This window comes from Papilio polytes, unplaced genomic scaffold (genome assembly GCF_000836215.1).
Source record: "Papilio polytes unplaced genomic scaffold, Ppol_1.0 DF824169.1, whole genome shotgun sequence".
Lineage (NCBI taxonomy): Eukaryota > Metazoa > Arthropoda > Insecta > Lepidoptera > Papilionidae > Papilio > Papilio polytes.
The window spans coordinates 3,464,022-3,485,927 of NW_013525035.1; the positions used below are offsets into that span (position 1 = coordinate 3,464,022).

Consider the following 21,906-nt stretch of genomic DNA (forward strand, 5'->3'; position numbering starts at 1 on the left):
TTAAAAATAACGAGAGCATTACGACTGAACTCTATACATAGATAGGTCATTACTTGGAAATTACATCTTTCACTGATAATTAAAACAAATCAGTTCAAATCTTAACCACTACTTGCAATCGCTATAGCGCCAAAATTCACGCATATCCATTTATAGAGGTCAGTGTTCATAACTGTAGCCACTGCACTGACATTACAAGTCCCTGCAGTGGAATACAATTGTTAGCATTATTAAAAACAAATGGACCCACAGATCACAATATTTACAACTGTCCAAAACTTAATAGTATTATTGCCACACATACAGGACTAAGGTAATTACGCCGTTTTTGATAAATGAAGTTTCGAATTTTTAACAAGAAAATCTCACATATTGTACTTTTTAATCCAAATTATTTCAAATTTTTATCATCTTGGTACAAAGAAAACAACAAAATAAGGAAAATACGCGAAAGATACAATTGTATATAAATTTTTAATTAATTTGTGTGTTTTAAATTTACTCATATTCACACACACAAATGCTTATTTTTAATACATACAACCGCGTTTCACATGTACAGTCAGCTTCATAAATTTAAAATTAACAAAACTTTATCATATGCCTACGGTTTAACAAAATCATCTTTAACAGTCAGAAATATACGGATACATACATATTTAGTTTTGAAACCGAAAGCGTATATCTGAAGATTTGTAATTGTGTACATATTTATGTAGCTGACTGTACAAAAGATATTATCTCTATTATTAACAAAGATAATGAATGTTATGCCAACACATGATAGTGAAATCTCACTATTTTAATATCGACATAAGATTTTTATTCAAATTTGTATTAAATTTAGAAATACAAAAATAAAAAAATGAGTAATTTCGTACAATTTTGTAGTTAATTTATATACAAATATGTTGTAATAAATTAATCAAGGAATACCAATGTTTGATTATTTTAGTACACAATGGCAAGATAAACACAACTCGGCACAGCCTTTTAAAATGAACATAATAAAAATCTTAATTTAGATGAATTTTGAATATAATTTATCTTTAAATAGAATCAAAGTTATCTCGGAGTTTTTGCTACTGCTGCCCGAGATAAAAAAACTATTTAAAAAATAAAACAAATTAAAAAAGTTAGCCAGTTTTTTGTCGCTTAAAATTAATTGATATGCATCAGGCGTCATAACTTTTACATAAAAGAGAAAATTAAATCCAGTCATCACAATATAACATAATTATCACCTTATATTAAGAAAATTTCGTATATTTCGTTATAAAAAACTGCAGCCGAGTTAAGTTTACTCAGCCGTAACAATCCAATCTTTGACCGACGAAAAACAGACTTGATTATTTCCAATCAGTTGTTTTTAAATATTATCCAAATTTAATAAAATTTCGATATATCACGAACATATTCACAGCAAAACTATGTATAGTTTCAACCACACAATGATTTGCATTCATACCTGAAGTGGGAAATAAAAAAAAGTAAATAAAAAATTAAACAAAAATTGGCTCTACATTTAAATTGCAAAAAAAAAATTATTTAAAACTTTAGAAAAAAAGATAATTAAAACGATAACACTTAAAAATTTTGTTTTGTTTTAAAAAAAAAGGAGACAAATAAACAAAAGACAAGGTTTTAGTAAATTCATGGAATGAAGAAATTAGGTATCAAAGTACTTACATGATTTTGTTAGTTTAAAAATAAAACCAAATTCACCCTCTATATGACATTAAAGGCATCTTAAAAAGATCGTTACAAAAACTTTACAAAATCTAATTAAAGGGTAATATATCAAAAAGTTCAAACAGAGCTAAAGCAATACCTAAATTTAAACCTAATTGAATTTTCAATTCAAAATAAATACCTTTTAATATTCATATAGTTCAAAAGATGTTTACTAAATTATTTTACTAAAAGATTATTATTATAAGGACATATTTAATAATTTCACTAATTTGAGATTTTACAGTATTAGTTTTAAAAACTAAATGACATTATTATTATTTGGTAAATAAAAGAAAATTGTACATAACATTTGGTTAAATGTAAACTTGTATTATTAAACGGAAAAATATAACAATTTTGCGAAGATTTTGAGACAAATATACTTAAAATATGATAAATTCAAACAATATCCCTACTGTAGTTAAAAAACGTTAATTAAAATATTTGACGATGTGAATGTTAGAAGCAATCATTAAAACTATCAAAAATGCTATTATTTTCCAAAAGGCATTTGTGTTAGAAAAAATATCGCGTTATTACATTTAACAATTAAATGCATTAATCAAACATGTGATATAATTTATATAATACATGTATGTTTTAGTAACATTTGTTAGTTTATACAAAAGCATTAATGGAATAAAGCTAACATATAAAACTTGCAATCTCACTGGAATGGAAGAAACTGCACTCGACGTTAACTTTTAAATACAATAAAAGGATTTGGAGTAAATATCACTCCACAAGATAAACATATCAAAACTATTACAGTTTTGAGTAAAAAGTTAATCACGGTTAGAGTTAAATTGCAATAACTAAAGCCTATAGTCTAATGGTTTGGGATACGGACTACTAATTTTACGATCGAAGGTTCGAAGCCATTCGATTTGTTATGAACCATATCCTAGCACAAGCTTACAGCTTAGTTGGAATGGTTAAAGAAAATATTAGTAAATTAACAAAAATATTCGTAGTTTAAAGTTAACTTCACCTCATTGCAGTCAGATTGCGAGTGTTACACGCGAAGGTGGATCTGAAGGGGGTAGGTAGGAAGGTCATTACCTGTCGTGGTGTTTGTCCAGCAGGTACTCCTTGAGGCGCGCTACCAAATGGTCCGACAGCTGCGTCACCTCCGGCCACTGCTTCAGTACCATCACACCAACCATTAACGCTACACTCGTTGTTAGAACTCGCACCCTGAAAATTATTTAAATTGTATTAATTTAGTTCAATCTATGAATATAAATCGAAAGCAACTTATTTTCTTATAAGAAAAGGATGGGAAGGGGACGTGAATTTGATGCTGGAGGAGACGCATAGGAAGGGGATATATCCTCTTTATGCGCACATAAAGAGTATATATCCTCTTCTTATGCGTGGAGGATATATCCTCCTCGAAGGAGGAGACTCCGTCTCGACAATTAAGGGTAGGCAACGCATATGCAATTACGGATGTTTATGGGCAGCGGTCGCTTTCCATTTCGGTGGATTCACCTGACTGGTTGTTCGTTTGTCACCTTACATTATAAGACAAACTCCGCCGAGGTATTTAGCACCAGAGAGAGAGATGGGGAGAGAGAGCGAGGGTGCGGTGGAGTACCTGGTCCTGAGGAAGGGCATGGTGACGCCGGCGACGGTGGCGACGAGCAGCAGCACCAGCTGCAGCAGCGTGAGCGCCACGTTGAGCAGCTTGACGAGCAGCAGGCGCGGGGGGAGCGCCGCCGCGCCGCCCGCGTCCCCCGCGCCGCCGCCGCCGCCCGCGCCGCCCCCGCCGCCCGCCGCCCACTGCTCCAGCTTGCCGATCTATACAGTATACATATTATTAGATATGTAAGATCATCTGAAAATATAATGATACGCTTAAACTATAAATTCTATTACAATTTTCAAATCTTTCAAATTGTAAAGCGCCTACGAAGTGAAGTGTTTAAGATTCGTTACATCGGTCTTTAGAAAAAAAAAACTGAAATATGTAATTTTTTTCTAATCATTGCTTTCTAATCTCATTATCAAAAAATTAAGCGTTACATTAGTTGTGTTCTATTCAATACAAATTATATTTGTTAAAACCACAAACGCTTGTTTTTGTGTAATTAATTAAAAAATATATGAAAAACATTTAGTTTTTAGCCCACTAGCTAGCGCTCGCGACTTCGACCGCGTGGAATTTAAAAAAAAACAAAAGTAAGTTGCTGAGGTGTACTTCCAACTATCCTTTACATTTATGCCAAATTTCATCGAGATCCTTCTAGCAGTTTAGGCTAAATACTCTAACAAACATCCATCTATCTAAACTTTCGCATTTATAATATTAATACGATAGAGAATTTTACAATAAATTGTCTCACTTTAGTCTGGCAGAGGTCGAGTGCCTCGTGTATGTCTCGTATGCGCTCCTCGCTCTGGTACTGCACCTTCTCCTCCACGTCCGTCAGCGCCTGCTTCAGGTTCTCCACCTGCAAATATTACACAATACATCTATACTATTATAATAAAGCGAAAACACACACTTTGTTGCCTAAGATGTCAACAATTACAGCACATTTTTAAATAATTCTTTTTTTTAATAAAAAGCCCTACATTTGTGTTACGCTTTAGGCTATATCACCATCTTTCCCCTTATCCTACTCCCGTAGGGTCGGCGTTACAGGTTTTTGTCCTCCACTTAACTATCATCCGTCATCTCAGTCATCTCTCCCTTCTTGATAATGTCACCTTTCACACAATCCATCCATCTCTTTCTAGGTCTACCTCTATCGAAATAAAAAAAGAACTTAGTTTTTAAATGGTGCAGGAATTTTTGAAATAGGTCCAGTAGTTTTTGAGTTATTCCAATACATACAAAAATAGAAATCCAAGTAAGTTGTCGCAAGTTGTAAGGCAACAAGTTTATATTTTTAATAAAATGTTGTGTTAAGTGAATGCCATACCTCATTCTGATGCAGTTCAGTGAGATCATTGATCTGTTCCTCGAGTCGTTCTGTCTTGAAGCGTTCCTCCTGCAGCGCCGCTGACAGGAACGATACCTCTTGCGATAGATTCTATAAACACATTATTATTTAAAAATTAATGAGAAACAGATTATAGTTGCATACTTTTGAAATACTGAAACAGAAGAAAACTTATAAATTAAAGAAATTATATAATAAATACACTTAGTTTTTAATTCACGCCGACGGATTCGAGGGCGAAAGCTAGTATGTGTATTGCGTATGAAAATATAGGTCACCTTAAGCGCCTCCATCTTCTCCGCTAACCGCTCGTAGTCCTCCCTGCGCTCGCGCAGCTCGTTCAGTATCGGCTTTATGGAGAATGTCGCTTCTGACATATTATTTGTTCCTGGTTGCGTTTGGTAACTGGAATATTTAAATTGTATTTTTATTACAAGGCAAACATATTACGGCAACTTGAATCCGCTGAAATATCGAAGCGACTGTAATCGCACTTATGACCAACGTTGTACGAACAGAAAAAGATAATTCCCCTTCCTATGCGTCCTGTTTTCCTTCAAATTAACGCTTCCTTTCCATCATATCCTTATAAGAAAAGGATGACGGAATAAAAGTAGACTAGGTAAGCCTCCGCTCGGAATTCATTCGTGTAAAAGGCTCTACCACTTTCAATTGCATTCCCTCCTGATTCTAATTCTGGGAGAGCGAGATAGCGTATACTAAGTTATAAAGTTAGACAGAGATAGTTACGGTGCGCCTTCACTGGTGACGGAGGAGCTCGGCGAGGCGTCAGGTGAGAACTTGGGCGCGGGGGAGGTGGCCGCGCGAGGCAGTGTGGAGCCGCGCGGCGCCGCCTCGCCCGCCTCCGACGCACGGGAACCTTCCGACGACGCGTTCGCTGCCACGTTGTAGCAACACTCAATACACACAATATACAACCGTATTCAATAGAAATGAGATATTATAACAAACTTAAATGTTTGTATTATACATTTAAACACATACAACCTTACAAATAAATGCGGTATATATTTAAACTTAGGAATAATCTGAATATAAGCAAATACTGGTACAACTTTTGCTTATACTAAGTTCACCTTTATACCGCGTTTATTTGTAAGGCTCTTAGAGGGAGCACACACTTTTGACTAAATTATAGCACAACTATTGTGCGATTATCGATTGTTTCGCAGCCAAATCAATTATTTAGATGTACACACAGGTATTAAAGCGAGTCTAAACAGTTGTGCGATAGTTTGATCCAAGGTGTGCGCGCGCTCTGATAATGTAATGTCGTCTAAATATCGTTTCTCATTTCTATTGAATGTGTGTTAGTGTATTATTTAGCCTTCATATGATATTAATTAAGGTAGCGTACAATTTAAAATAATTTAATCAACAGTAACTGCCAGTTACTGATTTAATTGGTCAATAAGTAAGTCATAGGAAATCCACTGTAAGCACCAGTTTTAAGTAATGAACGACTTTGAGACGGTTTGGCTTAACAGTTAAACAAAAATTGACATATTAAAATATTAAAATTTTCAATATTATAATTAAAAATATTTAAGTTGTAAGTTTGCGTTTATTAACAACCTTTCTAATGACATGGTTTTGTGAGGGATTGTGAGACTGCATAGGTGATGAAAATTGTATGAATAAACAACGGTAACATGTGTATCGAATGTAAATGTATATCTAATATTTTATAGCCGTACTATGAACACATATTTGGTAATTTTTTCATCTATAATAAAATGCTATCCTTGAATTTTACCATTAGGTAGTTCAATCTTACTATTATTAATTACTTTTATACTATACTCAAAATTAAACGGGGAAAAGTGTTTTCTGATGTCTCTTCCACCAAAAGAATACGTGCAATTATAAACGGATTGTAAAATATAATTCTTTTAGTAATCGAAACGTTTATGACAACCATAATTGCAAGATAATGTCATTGCTATTAAATCACAGCGGGAGGGGTCGAGATAAATTGGCTTTGAGAGTTAATCACTAAGTACTCGTAACTTCGGCCTCCATATAGAGAGGAGCATTATCCATGCATGAATTTTGTATAAATAAATAAAATAGGCGAAACAAACAAATTAAGCGACTTTCGGATTATATTAAGCTATAATATTACAAGAAAGGGTTTGTGGCTAAACAAAAAAAAATAAAAACAAATAATATATAAAATGTGGACTATTCTATTCTTTTTACACTAGATATAGCTTTTTAATTAATTCCTATACGAGAATACAAAAAAAAACATTTTTAACACATCCAATGCCACTATACTTTACATACTGTGTCGCACGCAAAGTGTTAAAAGTGACTAATAAACTGTTTTGCAAGATCACTGTATGCATCGTAAACACGTTATAAAGCATTGTTACAAGTATTAATGTGATAATTAGCATATATTTACCTCTCAGTTCCGCATGTTGTGGGGCTAGCGTGCAAGAATGAGACAACATGATAAGCAACAATTACACAGGTGTTTATATGTTAAAAGAAGCATTGTACATTATTAAATACAATATAGGAGACTGAAGTAGGACATATAAGTGCAATTTTGAAGAAAGTGTGGTCAAGAATATAATAATAAATATTTATTTAAAATGAAACTATGGGTAAAGAAAAATCACTATGTTATATCTTTACTAAGGGGAAAAGATTTTACTACATGTTTTTAAAATAAAACTGTGACTATAGTTTTAAAAATATAAAATTATAGTCAAAAAACTATTAAAATATAGGAAAATACTAGATTTTTTTTTACTAAATAAAGCAAATAAAACCTTAAATAAGCGATAATAATGAAGTCTTACTAAATCTGTTATACTAAAACACTTCCGTAACTATCAAATGATAATTTTGAATAAATAAAAATAATTTCTTACAAGAAAAAAAAACAAATTCTATTTACATTTCTTCCGGCATTTCTTACACTTGCGGAAAAACATATTATAATATTACAAAATCACTGAAATCATGACTCATATGTACGTGTGTGCGCCCGCGCTGCCATTGGAAGACTATCTCTGCGTTTATCAAATGTTATGTAAATGCTTATGACGTATCTTTGAAGGTTAACTTGTATTTGAAATATAACCGTAAAAAGTATAGACGTTCATACGTTTATTTTTTTGTCATAAGTTTTTTAACGTAATTATAATTAATAAACGACGCCGGAGCGAAAAGCATTACTTATTCACCTTTTAAATAAGTTGTGTGTGCGAGTGAGAGGTCGGAACGAGCGATAGAGAGGCGCGATCGGTTAAACTTCGGCTTGTAATATATCACGTAATTTTTAAGATACTATGGAATGGCGAGGTTTAGAAGAAATTTAGAGAATACAATTGTTTGCTAAGATAATGTTTTCGTGCGAGTGTTTTGTTAGAGGAAACTTATGTACACAGATAAAAGGTTTTTTAACGTTTTTTAGTAAATCTAAATTTATCTATTTCCTGTGAAATCTTAAGAGATAACTGCATATATCTTTTATCTATCAAAGCAATCGAAACAACTACTTTATATTTGTCTATCAATGATTTGCATTGATTTTAAAATAACAAACCTAGTAGTAATTCAGCGATTATGATCAGATATTTTGCGCTAAAACAGTCTATTAAGCTTTATTCTTTTTATTACAAGTGTTATTTACACTAGCAAATAATGTTACTTGCAAATGATTTTATAGCCCGATAACAAAAACTTAACGAAAAAGTTTCAACTCCTATGAAATTAATAATCTAATATCAATTTATACTATTAAACAGTATTATTAACTAGGGTTTGATGTTAATAATGTTTTATTAATAATGAATGATTTGCTACCACTCATACTTACAAGTACCCGTGTTCTCTGTCAGACAAAATATATTATTTAAATAAACAGCCAATTACGATTTAGTATATAAATATTTACATATAATATTCTGTCTATTCATATTTGAAGTTGTATTGAAATCCAGTATTAATATAAAAATCTTAAATTCACAAAAATATAATTATATTTCTCTTTAAATAATTTGTTCCGTTTAATACTACAGAAATAATTGATTGGTTTTGATATATAGTTATTGCTGTACATAGAATATTTTTTTAACATTGTGAAACACTTAAAAAAATAAATAATACATAGAGTTAGTTTTACACTGAGGAACAATAATATGCAATGAAATTGACCCAATAATATAATGGGTGTGATGAAAATAAATGGAATTGTTAACATTTAGTTTTTATGGTAATAAAATATCAAAACAACAACAAAATATACAAATTCGAATGCTCCATGTGTAAAAAAAAAAGAATTTTGTTCTAATGTTTCCTAATATCATTTATAGTACCAGCAAAATACTTTCGTTATTAAATTTTCATTAAAAATATTTATGCATATTATTTTAGTACTGTAGTACTTTCCCATACTGTTTACTATTAAAAGTAGGTTTTACTACTGATTACAATAATTTCTGCCCTTGCAACAATAACATAACAGGACATAAACATAGAAATCAATTATACCCAGGTATGGCCGTTACATTTAAATCGTCCATACCCAGGTGTAAAGAGAGTATAACCAATCGGCCGAACGGCCATATTCAAGTATAATTAATACCGGAGTATGGCCGTTTTATTTAAATACTAATAGTGATACAGACCGGCGAGCTGTGCGATGTTGTCCGCGGATCCGAATCTGTTAGAGCGAGAGAAGAGATGTGCGAATTCTCTGGGCGCCGCCATCACGCTGCCGCCCAGACCGGTGATGCCGTCGCGTATGTTGCCGCCCACATTCCTGTTAAATTATTACATTAGTTAATAATAACCACATAGTATAGTTTAAAAATGTTGTCAGCTCTGCCCTTGTGCCTTGTTCCGAACTGACAAGACACTTGGAAATCTCTATACCTTTTTATCTCTCTGAGTACTGACGTGTTGTTACTTATTACGTTCTTTTACACTATGTTGTATATATGTACTAAATTTCATCGAGATTCGTTAAGTCGTTCTGGAGTTTTAGTTATAAACATCCATACATCTAAACTTTCACACTTAAAATAAGAGCAAAATTACCTTTAAAGTAGATATTTATTTATACAGGTGATTTTTAGTATATTATGAAATATTTACACTTAGAGGCAACCTAAGTAATATAGATTCAGCGATATTGTAAGACTTACTTCAAGCCTTGTCCCATATCACGTAGAACTTCTCGAGGTTGTCTGTGCGCCTGCCCGCTTGTGCCGTGTTGCTGGAAATATGATTTAATAATAATTAGAAACATATAATAATTTATTAATTAAAGCGAAAATACGTTTTAGATGTTTTTTTTTTATATAAATAAAGTCATACAATGACAAGCGGGAGTTCCAAGGATCGCGATATCTTTCTCGATTTTGATCCTACCTCCCAGTTTTTAATCCTCTTGTTATAACCTTCTAGTTTCTTCTGCAGCTGTGCGATGCAGAGCGCACTCTTCTGGTTCTTCTTCTCGAATACTGCTTTGATGCGCTGCAACTGCTGCTTGTCTGCATTCGCTGCTAACTTCAGGTACTCGTTTACGTTCTCTAAAACATTAATGTTGGTTGATGGATGTTTGACACCACTTAACTCGAAACATGTTAAAGATATTGATATATGAAATTTAAAGGATATTATGTGGCTGATAGAGGGTCATATAGCTTAAAAATGACGTCACTGTCAGATAAAGGGAGAAAATCCGATATTTCCACCACATATTTGACACGTTCGATTGTAAACAGACAATTTACTATTTAGTGGAACAGGCCCTTAATCTATTTTATATTTGTAATTAATTAAATCTCACCATCTCTGTTTGTCTGTTCTAATCGTATAAGGTCTTTGGTTCGTTCAATCTTGCTGTTGAGATGGGCGATGGCGGCCAACGCCTTCGCTGACGTCGCATTACCACCGTCGTAGTCATCTGGAAATATAACAAATATATTAATTCCATAGATGGCTTTTTTATATCTAAGATGACAAACACAACCAGCTGAATCCGCCAAAATGGCGAAACTACGCTGCCTATAAACATTCGCAATTGCAGATGCTTTGCCTACCCTTAATTGTGGAGACGGACATAAATGTATTTCCCCTTCTTGTGCGTCTCCTATTCATTCCTTATAAGAAAAGGGTAGAAAGGGATTAAAACTAGGCCCCTGGCACCACACTCGTCAGACTGTATGCGGAATTGCTCCCACTTCACGCCTGTCTTCTGTGTGGTTGTGGTATTACACCGGGCGTGCCGGCCCTACAGTGCGAAGATGTTAAAGCGGGCTCTACCACTGTTAGATTATCTGTGACCGACTTTCCACAAGAAGGAGGTACTCAATTCGTCTGTATGTTTTTTTTACATAATCTGATTGATTAAATTGGTTACAAATGTAATCAAAATAAATTAAAACTGTCATTACCTTGATTAGAATAGTCGCCATCTTGAGCTGAAATTGTAAAAAGTCAACTGTAGAAGAATTATTTAAGTAATCATTAAATGATTAAACGTATAAATCTATACTAATATTTTAAAGAGGAAAGATTAGTATTTTTGGATTTCTGTATGTATTTGATTTTCGCAAAAACTACTGGGCCGAATTTAAAAATTCTTTCACCATTAGAAAGGTAATTTATCTGTGAGAAACATAGGCTATATTTTGTTTTTTTTTTTCACGCATGCAAAGCTCGAAGCAACAGCTAGATACATTACATCTATATGCGGGTGATCCGTATTCATCAGCGGAGGACATGGCGTATGAGACGTTGGGGCTGTACACGGGGCAAGTGTAGTCGACCGCCGTGACCAGACCTGACAAGTTCTTCTTCTGCGGCGAGTCTTCCAAACTGGAAACATTTTAAAAAAAATAAAAAAAAACCTAAATATATACGCTAATTGATCTTTAAAAGAGCAGGCACACTTTTGACTAAATATCGCATATCTGTGGTGCGATAGTCGTTCGTTTCGAAGTCAATTCAACTGTTTAGTTGCGTGACTAAAAATCAAGTAATGTGTGCACCTCCATATATGGTCATAGGAACCAAAGCGAGATTAAACAGTTATGCGATAGTTTAGTAAAAGGTCCGCACGCGAATTTAATTGGTAGTGCCCGCTTTAACATCTTAGCACTGCAGGACATGCCCGGTGTAATACCACGACCACACAGAAGACAAGCGTGAAATGGAAGCAATTCTGTGTTTCGTCTGATGAGTGTTGTGCCGGAGGCCTAATTTAAGTCGCTTTCTCTTTACCACCCTTTTCTTATAAGGAGGGGATGGGAAGGGGAAGTGGATTCGACGGTGGAGGAGATGCATAGGAAGGGGAAATATCCTCTTTATGTGCGTCTTTTCCTCCGTCGTATAAGTGTAGGCGCATCTGCAATAGCGGATGTCTATGGGCGGTTGCTTCGCCACTTTGGCGGATTCAGGTGGCCGCTTGATCGTTTGCCACCTTATGTTATAAAAAAAAAAGTGGAATTAGTTACATCTGAGTGTGACTATTTAGGGCTTTCTTGGCAGTATTAATAATGTGTTTATCAACTATTTAATAAAGTAAAATCTGTTTTAGTTGTGATATTTAGGTTAATTGTTGGCATTGGAATATACCGTGTGCATGCATTCTCACGGTTGACCTGGCCTGCAAGAGAAATTCGCATTTGCTGCTACAGTAACAATCGATAGATAATATTGTACTTATGGTTTTCGTAATTCATTATTTATCATATTTAAGTTCAGACAATTAAAAAAGACATGAGTTTACGTTGTAAATTTCTCTACAAATATTATTATACAATTCTCAACAGGTATTTACAAATATGGACAAAAGAAACGTAAGGTACATGCCAGCTATAGACATATATAAACGCTAACTTGCATGCCAGTGTTCCTCTTTTTTACTAGCATGTGTATTTCCACCTTTATATGTGCTAATAGATTTTATAAAATTAATATATTCTAAGGCACCAAACGCCATTCATAAGACGAAAGCAGACGGAAAAAACGCTAACAAATTGTCTCATACTATTCGCACACAATTTCAAATCGTTCCAAAATACTATTTACTGTATTACTAACTCTGTTAGTTCTGAGTGTAGTACACCGGTAGAGATAGACCTAGAAAGGATGGATTGCGTAAAAAGTGACATGAAGGGAGTGACTGAGATGACGTATGATAGAGTTATGTGGAGGACAAAAACCTGTCACGCCGAACTTATGGGAGTAGGATAAGGAAGATGACGTATTACTTACTCTCTGGAAGTGTTAGCTGTGCCCGCGACCATCGAGCTGTTGCCCAGGTCTCTGGAGTGAGACTTGACGTGATGAGCGCCCCGCTCACTGTGACGCGATGATGAATTCGATGACGGCTCCTGGAAAATATAAAAAATGCTTAATTTAGGCTACACGAAATGTAAAGCTTCTACCTACATATTTAAATAAGGGATATTTGGTACCCGCAGTTAACAAGTTAGTGGTATTTATTAACTCAGTTATAAAGATTACTGTAAAATATGAATTTGCAAATAATAAGTAAAAAATTCAAATAAAAACCCGCCTTTCTATCAGGTTTACTTGTGTAATTTTAATTTTAAATTACCCTAACACTTCAATACAACAACAGCACTTCTATACTACAAGAACTATTTTTTTTAATTCACTAAATCTAACAACACAATATATTTGTTATACGAGTTTGTACTACAAGCTTATGTGACACACGCGGGGTTATCTAGCGTACAACTAACATTAACTACATATTAGTTATGATAACAATAATTGGCCCAAATTAGTATAAAACAAACCGTTGACAAATTATTTATTATTAGATTTTAAAACAAACTGCATTTAGGGTAACCCGTACAGAACATATGCAAGAAAACATTGATTAAAATTATTACAAGGAAATTTGATATTATTTTATTCCATTTATTTTTTATTACAACATATTTAAAACGATAACAAGAAAAATGTTTAATTAAACTGTCATCTTGCAAACTTGTATTATAAAGTAAATAAGTCAATACACAAAGGCTTTGACGAAGTATTTATATAACTCGTCCCTAACTGAATACGGCGCCGGTTTGAGACGTCTAGACTCGAAACATTCTGTATAACGATTAAATTCACAATTCAACTACGTAAGTGGTGTATAAAGTTGATATTATTCGACAGCACTCGTAAATCAAATAGATGTTAATACAATAATAAAATAAATTTATTTGTATGTTTTAACATAAATCACTTCAATTTACTTGTTTTTACACGACACTGATACTTCTGAACTTAAAAATCTACTATTGAAATATACCAGCTGACATCAGTGACTAATTAAATTTAGGTCTTTTAAGTTTAGTACTAAGGCAATGAACTCAACTATTTTAATCTTATTAAAGGCTATTTCAGATAAATATCTAGACAACTATTTCCATTAATTACACTTAATTGTTCCCTCTGAGAATAGTTCAAAGTTCAAATCCCTTAGCGTACTTACACTGACGACATGGTGCGCGGTAGAGGGTGACTGAACTCTCGATCTGATGACGTCATCGGTGACGACAGACGGGTCCCTAGCGAGGTCGGCGGTTGACGGCGACTGACTCCTGCTCGAGCCCTTGCTGTGCGCGTGAACATGTAGCGTATCCATCGCTATAACGGTCACAATCCCACAAGAAGTTCACTCATATCAGATGTCTTTCGGGTTCTTAAAATGTCTTTGTGCTACAATCGCTTTTAGGAGTATTGCTTGATTTCCCCATTCCTGGAACGATTCTGGAAAAGGAAAATTAATCTGGTTAATTAAAATATCTCAGTAAACTAGTTGGCGCTAATGGCAATTTAAAACACACTTTTAAAGTATACTGTGAATGTTTAGTCCGAGGATGGTATTTGCCATTTTGTTAGAAGGCTGCAAAGAATAAGCACAAGTGTCTTGGTATTTTATAAACGTTATATAAAATTAAAACATCTATCAATATTGAACGTATTTACCAACAACACTAAGCCTATAATGTAATTTACGATAAGTGGCGCTTAGGATTGTGTACTTAATTTGACAAGATTAAATACGTAATATTTAAAATTCAGAATATTCATCCGCGTAGTGTTGCTAGTTCAATTTGTTGGCAGTGAAACGGCACGCGACGTTGAAATTCGTTCGGCGTTGCCAAATTGTCATAAGGCATGGTAATTTATGACTAGTGGAAAATTAAGGGTTATTTTAAACTAAGCGATATTTACGTAAACAGTTTCTTTTTGTTTAAATGATGTATTTCAATTAAGGCAGTTTTGATAATTCACTACGATGAGGTGACAATTTTTTTCAATCGACGTTCAGGTTTAATAGGCTTGTTATGTTATACTGTTAATCGGTACAGATAACCTATAATTAAAATAGCCTGTTTTATACACATTTACCTCGTCCGTGTTGTAAAAATAATTGCATAGTTAAAACAATTTTTTGCTATCACAGAGGTAAAAAGTATTGTGGGGGAAAAAATCTAGTTAGGTAATTGCTTTTATCTATAATAAGCTGTTGCCCGCAACTACGCCCACGCAATATTAAGATAAAATAATAGCGTATATATATGACCGTCTATGACAGCTATCCTTCACAGAAAGTCTGGTTGAAATCGGCCCAGTCGTTTCGGAGATACAGACAGACAAAAAAATGCGGTTTTAGGTTATCAGCAACGCAAATACATCTTTCCAAAATCTGGAAATTTTCTTTTGATAATACAGACACTACAATTTTATTACATGTATATTTAGATAGATTATATGAAAGAAAACATATCTATAATATCCTTAATTTAATACCAATCGTGGATAAAGCAAAGAAAACTTTAAGACAATAATTTGTTGCAACCAGGTTTATACAACAAACTGTGGTAGGTTAAACTTTGAACTAAGGTCATGGGAACAAATTTATCAAACAATCTCCACATTCTAGTGTCATGAAGCGTGAATTAAGGATATAATAAAGTCTATGCTTGATTTAAACACTGATTTTATTATTCGGCTATAATCATACTAGTCATACTAATATTATAAATGCGAAAGTTTAGATGGATGGATGTTTGTTAGAGTTTGTAGCCTAAACTGGTGAAAGAATTTCGATGAAATTTGGTATAGATGTAGAGGATAGTCTGAAAGAACACATAGGCTACTCAGTTTTGTTTTTTTAATTCCACGCGGACGGAGTCGCGGGCGAAAACTATACATTATAAAATCTGATGAAAATCTCTTTCTCTATCCTTTCCTTTCAGGAAATGGTGATAGTAATTCGATGGGTAGAGAACATCCTTTGTCTGTTTGTTCTTTCCATTCACATTACAGAAATGCCTTTATTATGCATCTTAGTAGTATTACAGTACTCATATATCTTGGGTTCCGATGACCTTGGTTCGCCAAGATATTTGAAAAGGGTAATACATGGTTTGTAATTAACACGGTTGTGCGTACTCATCTTCTTCATAACTAGAATTATAACGTTACTAACGATCATAATTACATATTAATAAGCTTTAATAACACAAGGGTTCATTAAAACATTGAAATAGGCGTTCTTCCTATTTGCTATACTTTGTGGGAATGTACTGTTCGTTCCATTGTCGTCTCTTGTTGCCATTTTGATATTTGATTTCTTATTCGATTTATTCTCAACCGATATTATAGGTTATAATTACTCATGTGCAGTTAAACCAGAGACATTTAAGAAATATATAAACTAGACATATTGAACAATTTTTCTATGTTAGTTTACTACGCTTCCTCTATATAACTTTGAATCTCTGAGTTAAACCTTTTTAAATGTCTAATGTAGTGTGGGAGACGTTCAAAAGCTGATAAAAATGCTATAGATATTGCTATCTCACTCGCACATCAATTTACAAAAGTCGATTGGCAAATTCTTGTTTTTTGCATTCCTACCTGCCATTCTGTTCGTTGCGTTTTTACAAGACGTTTTTATTTCACTTTATAGTATACAGTTAAATGTTAAATATAAATTAAAACAGTTTTTTTAATTTAAAATGGAATAAATAAATAAAGGAACATATGATTCATAACATTCCCGATTTCGATAAATTAAAAAGAAAATGTATCGTCATATTAATTAAAACCCATACTAATTAAAGGTTTTTAATTAAAAAGTTATTGGAGAGATGCTTGAAAATGTATGCAAATGATTCAATCCTTGTAATTAATACTTTCTGCTTTCATATTCGCTCTTTGTATATATATATTTTTTTATTATTTATTATTTCTCTGTCTTTATTGGTTTATGGGTACAAGAAACATTTTTTTAATTACGTTCTATTTAATGTCATTTAACAAATTTACCAAAAGTTTCTAATGTCAAAAAAACTTGTACAAAAACAACCCATTCTCTTTTAAATAGAGTCATGTTAACAGTGTTACAGAAGGTCTTTTACTTAGTTTCAATGCTATTTTAACTGTGTGCAAAGGCGACATCTGCTGGCATTAATGATACATAAAATGTCTTCTAAATTCCTAAACGTATCATACGTAAGCAATTGATTATTTTTAGTATCGAAAAATTCTGACGCAAATAAACGCTATGAAACGTCACATCGCCACAATTGCATAGCAAATAGACTTTAAAATATCACAAAAGACATTCTTTTCAATATCACAAATGAGAGAAGGTTTTGGGTTAAGCTTCGGTGCTAAATGGTTGTTTCGATAAAAACCAAAACCACACCAGTAACATAATAAAATCGAGTAAGTTTCCGTAGCCATTAAAAATATTAATTTGGACTTAAGAAATACACCAACTTGAACTGGCAGTATTTTTAATTTTTTTTACCTTAATTGGATTTCATTATAATGCATACTGCAAGATCTTAAAATAATATTATCAAAACATTTAAATTAACATTATATTGTTCTGTTCCAGTCGTGTCATAAGCGTTAAGGAAGACATTAAATTAAAAGCAAATATTACGTTAATTGTGGTTTAGTCGCGGAAAATTTTGACAATGTTATCGTTTACGTTAAGGTTTGAAGTACGTAACATCTATCTATACCAATAAAATAAAGCGTAAACACACACTACTTTGTGGCGAAAGATGTCAGCAATTACAGCACATTTTTAAAATAATTCTTTCCTTAATAAAAAGCCCTATACTTACGTCACGCTTTAGGCTTTATATTTTCACGACATTAAACTTAGTGAGTAAATATTTTAGACAAAAACCCTAATGTGGGAAAGAGACCATAAGTTGCTGCCAACACCAAGAAAGCAAGATTGCTAAGGTTTGTAATGTACATGACATTACAAACATTTTGACATTTGTAATTGATAATTTGACAAATGTAAACAATAAAATAAAATTTTCATAATTTCATGCGGATGAAGCCGCACGGGAACAGCTAGTCTGTAATAAATCTGAGAATCCGTGAAGTCATTTGTGTCATAAAAGTTTTAAAAAATGAACATGTTTAAACATTTTTTTAGTCAATGGAAACCTACGTTTACAAATCGATAAGTCTAGAAGGTCAGGCGACACGGGGACGATAGCACTAAAACAACGCAAACAAAAATTGTTTGTGACTTAAAAGCTACTGGCGTATACATTGTTCCGTAAGTTACGAGCTTTTATTCAACACTATGACCCAAATTTCAACAATTAGAATTTCAATTATTCACAAAAAATGTAATGAGAAATCATCACAACCTTATCTAAACAATTTTACCTCTAAAGGTTTTAATCAGACTTATTGAAGACAAAAAAGTATCATTAAGTTGATCACTGTAACTTTCCGAATAAAACCATAGACAAAACATAGATAAAATCGTTCAGAAATGTTTATTATAACTTCTCAATTCCATTGGATTACCCATACATAGACATGGACAAACATGACATCGTTTCTATAAAAAATGAAAACAGAGTTCAATGACGATTTAGACTAGATACACTAATTGGTATAGCAGACACAATTTTAGGTGAAACACGGATAGGTCACAGCAATTACTGTCACTGTAATCATCAAAGCGGCCGCGATAGCTACTACGGATAAAGTAATTATGATACTATAATTAACCTAACACCTAAAAGGTAACAAACAGAAAATCTTTACTGCTTAATCTATGTTGTTTTGATATATCAAGAAGATTTCAAACATACTAATCCTACTAATGTTATAAATGCGAAAGTTTAGATGGATGGATGGATGTTTGTTAGTTGATAGCCTAAACGACTGAACGGATTTCAATAAAATTTTGTATAGACATAGAGGATCGTCTAGAAGAACACATAAGCTACTCACTTTTGTATTTTTTAATTCCACGCGAACGGAGTCGAGGACGTTAGCTAGTTTATTTATAAAAGCCTTACTAGACTGAATTTCATAATTATCCTCGATTTCTATATATAATTTATAAATTAAAAACTAAATTAGCTTACCATTCGTTGCGGTAATTCCAGTGAGATAGTAAAAAAATACACTACAATAGTGAGATTGGAAACCGTCATTGTTAAATCATAGCTTAACTAAACATCGTACTATCAACGTTAGGGGACTATTTTAGCGTTTATCGTTACAGTATTTCCGAGCCAGTACAAAGGCATACAATAAAAGTTCCTCTCAAATTGGTGGCCGGGGCAATGTAATCGTTGCCACGCGGTTGCCCGCGAGATATACCGTTATATTGACCTACATCACGGCCACCCTAACAACGAGCATAGGGGACAGAACATCGTTTTATGACAACTCGTACAAAAAACACAAATTTAATACAAATAGTGTCATGTAGTGTAATACGGAGTAAATTATCAATTAAAAAGAATCAACAAAATCGATTGACTCTACAAAGTTTTCGGGTAAGATAAAAAAACAAACGAATTGATTATTTTTGCACTTAACTTAAAATAACAGTTTAACTGACGCTTGTCACTTTAGTTAATTTACATAAGACATATTTTATATTTTTTCATGTGAATACATCTGGTATTACTATATTAGTACGACAGTATCACTCAAAGTTTGTATTGTCAATAAGGTAAATATTTTTTTAATACCCAATGGAATATGACTCAATGATTTACAAAGAACGATATCGTAAGTATTATGATTGTGTATTGAATAGTTGATAAGGATAGAGGACAAACGATTAGCGGAACATTAAACTGAATATTGGAATTGATAAGGAATTCGTTGTTAAACGGTTTAAATCACAAAATATAGTATAGTAAGAGAAAATTCTATTCCTAAACTGGTTAATTAAAAAAAAAGTTAATTTACATACGTAATATTTTAATGAAATGGCGGGAGCTAAAGTGGTTATAAGACTAGACCCGCTTATTCGCTTTAAACTAACATTACAACTAAATTTAATAGATTTTATTTATAATTCTCCGTATACCTTTCCTATACTAATATTATAAAGAAGAAAAATTGTATTTTGTACGTATATAAACAACTCAAAAACTACGGTCCCGATTTTTAAAACTCTTTCACAGTTAGAAAGGTAATTTAACTGTGAGTAACATAGGCTATATTTTAAATCACGCGGACGAAGACGCGAGCAACAGCTAGTATTTTATAATTTTCTCATCAAGATTCCCGTACGCAAGGGGTCGTTCTGATAATCTTTTATCAATTAATCAATCATGCACCGAGATGTGGGCGTGCATTGACTGTTGACCCGAACATGTATATACATATATGCAAATATACAATGTCCGTCTGTGAGGCAACGCCCTCGATGTGAGTTGAATTCTATTGCATAATAAGTTTTAGCTTATATTTCCATAAATTGTTTCTTTTAATTTGAATTATTGTACTCACAAATAAAGAAGATAAATATGTAATGCATCCTGCGTTTAATTAAATTAAAATGCATTTAATTTTAACTAAACATCGGACCATTGACTCGAAGCATACTGAAAATAAGTTCATAGAACTAGTGCATGTAACCAGTTCTAAAAAGAACATCGGAAATAAAAATGCCGGAGTAAAAATAAACTGGTTATAATGCCAAGACGCACTGCAAGAGTTTAATCTATGACAATTATAGGATACATATACTCGAGACTGGACGATAATCATACAGATTAGTAACTTCTATACACTATCGTATAGTACAGGCAGAACAGAAAAATATATACAAGTGAATAAAAAAAAAGAATTGACGCAGTAAACCAGGATTTTTATTCTTGCTTAGGCTATAAATATATTACAAGTGTATAGCGACCTTTGACTATCTACTCTCCCATTTACATCTTGGGAAGAGGGGGTGACTGAAAACCAGCTCGACACTGGATCCTGTATTGGTTAAGCTGAACCTCCCCCTATTTTTCCGACGGAGTCGCGGGTAAAGGCTGGTTATATTATAAGTAAGAAAGGATAAGGACATGCACAGCATGTGCCGAACATCTGACGCAGTTCAAGTCAAAGTTTTTTAACTTTACAGACACTTAAAATAGTTTTTCTACGAGTTACGAACCCTCATTGTGCACAGTTAGACGAATTTATCTTAACGCTGTAACGACAAATGAATAACCAAAAAGCTGGGAATGTAAAAAACTGTAAAGTTCACTCTTACATAGAGTCGTTAAACTTAGGGAGACCCTAGATGAATATTACTTATGCTAAACATACATTGGAAATCTCAAGACAGACTATTTCTTTACAACAGGCTTAGTTTTTTTTAATATTTCTCCCCCAAGACTTTGCAAAAACACTTATTATTTTATATTAAACGTAGTTAAGTATTTATAAAGAATCATATCCGCATCCACGCAGCTGACGAGAGAAAGTACGTGCTTCACGAATCGCTACATCACGTTTTTTTTTTATTTCCGGGATGAACTCTAAACAATTGCCTTAAGGTCACGCGACATGAAACAAAAAGGTCGACTAAGCTACGATAATAATACAAGTATAAAACGTATAAAACTTATTTTTATACCAGCTTTCGCCCGCGACTTTGTCCGCGTGGAGTTAAAAAGTAGCCTGTTGTTCGTCCAGACTATGCTCTCTCTATCCCAAATTTTATCAATATCCGTTCAGCCGTTTTAAACATGTTTAACTCTTTCAGAAAGAATGACTGGGACGACAGTACATTTCTGTAAAAGTATTTCTTAAAAGGTATCTCCTTAATAAAAATTACGATTTATTGATCTACAATTGAGGGGGCTGAACAAGGGCGGATCCAGATTTGGCCTCGGGGGGGGGGGGG

General features: G+C 33.2%; 1 protein-coding gene across 4 annotated transcripts in view; it reads right to left on the reverse strand.

Annotated features, from left to right (window-relative positions):
* Positions 1 to 1,225: 1,225 nt before the first annotated feature.
* Positions 1,226 to 21,906, reverse strand: part of LOC106111346 (transmembrane and coiled-coil domains protein 2) — a 23,461-nt gene continuing 2,780 nt past the window's right edge. Inside the window, exons 2-17 of one of the 4 annotated variants that reach the window (XM_013293383.1) lie at positions 14,191 to 14,468; positions 12,951 to 13,069; positions 11,416 to 11,549; positions 11,126 to 11,152; positions 10,519 to 10,635; positions 10,098 to 10,258; positions 9,872 to 9,942; positions 9,353 to 9,486; positions 8,548 to 8,556; positions 5,436 to 5,583; positions 4,964 to 5,090; positions 4,665 to 4,775; positions 4,083 to 4,190; positions 3,335 to 3,537; positions 2,797 to 2,931; positions 1,226 to 1,468 (exon numbers count right to left, since the gene is read on the reverse strand). In XM_013293383.1, coding sequence (XP_013148837.1) covers positions 1,441 to 1,468; positions 2,797 to 2,931; positions 3,335 to 3,537; positions 4,083 to 4,190; positions 4,665 to 4,775; positions 4,964 to 5,090; positions 5,436 to 5,583; positions 8,548 to 8,556; positions 9,353 to 9,486; positions 9,872 to 9,942; positions 10,098 to 10,258; positions 10,519 to 10,635; positions 11,126 to 11,152; positions 11,416 to 11,549; positions 12,951 to 13,069; positions 14,191 to 14,343 — 1,785 coding nt within the window. In that variant the 5' untranslated portion in view covers positions 14,344 to 14,468 and the 3' untranslated portion in view covers positions 1,226 to 1,440. Of the gene's footprint in view, positions 1,469 to 2,796; positions 2,932 to 3,334; positions 3,538 to 4,082; positions 4,191 to 4,664; positions 4,776 to 4,963; positions 5,091 to 5,435; positions 5,584 to 8,541; positions 8,557 to 9,352; positions 9,487 to 9,871; positions 9,943 to 10,097; positions 10,259 to 10,518; positions 10,636 to 11,125; positions 11,153 to 11,415; positions 11,550 to 12,950; positions 13,070 to 14,190; positions 14,469 to 21,906 lie in introns of all 4 variants that reach the window. The other 3 variants (XM_013293382.1, XM_013293385.1, XM_013293384.1) reach the window with 3 other exon arrangements.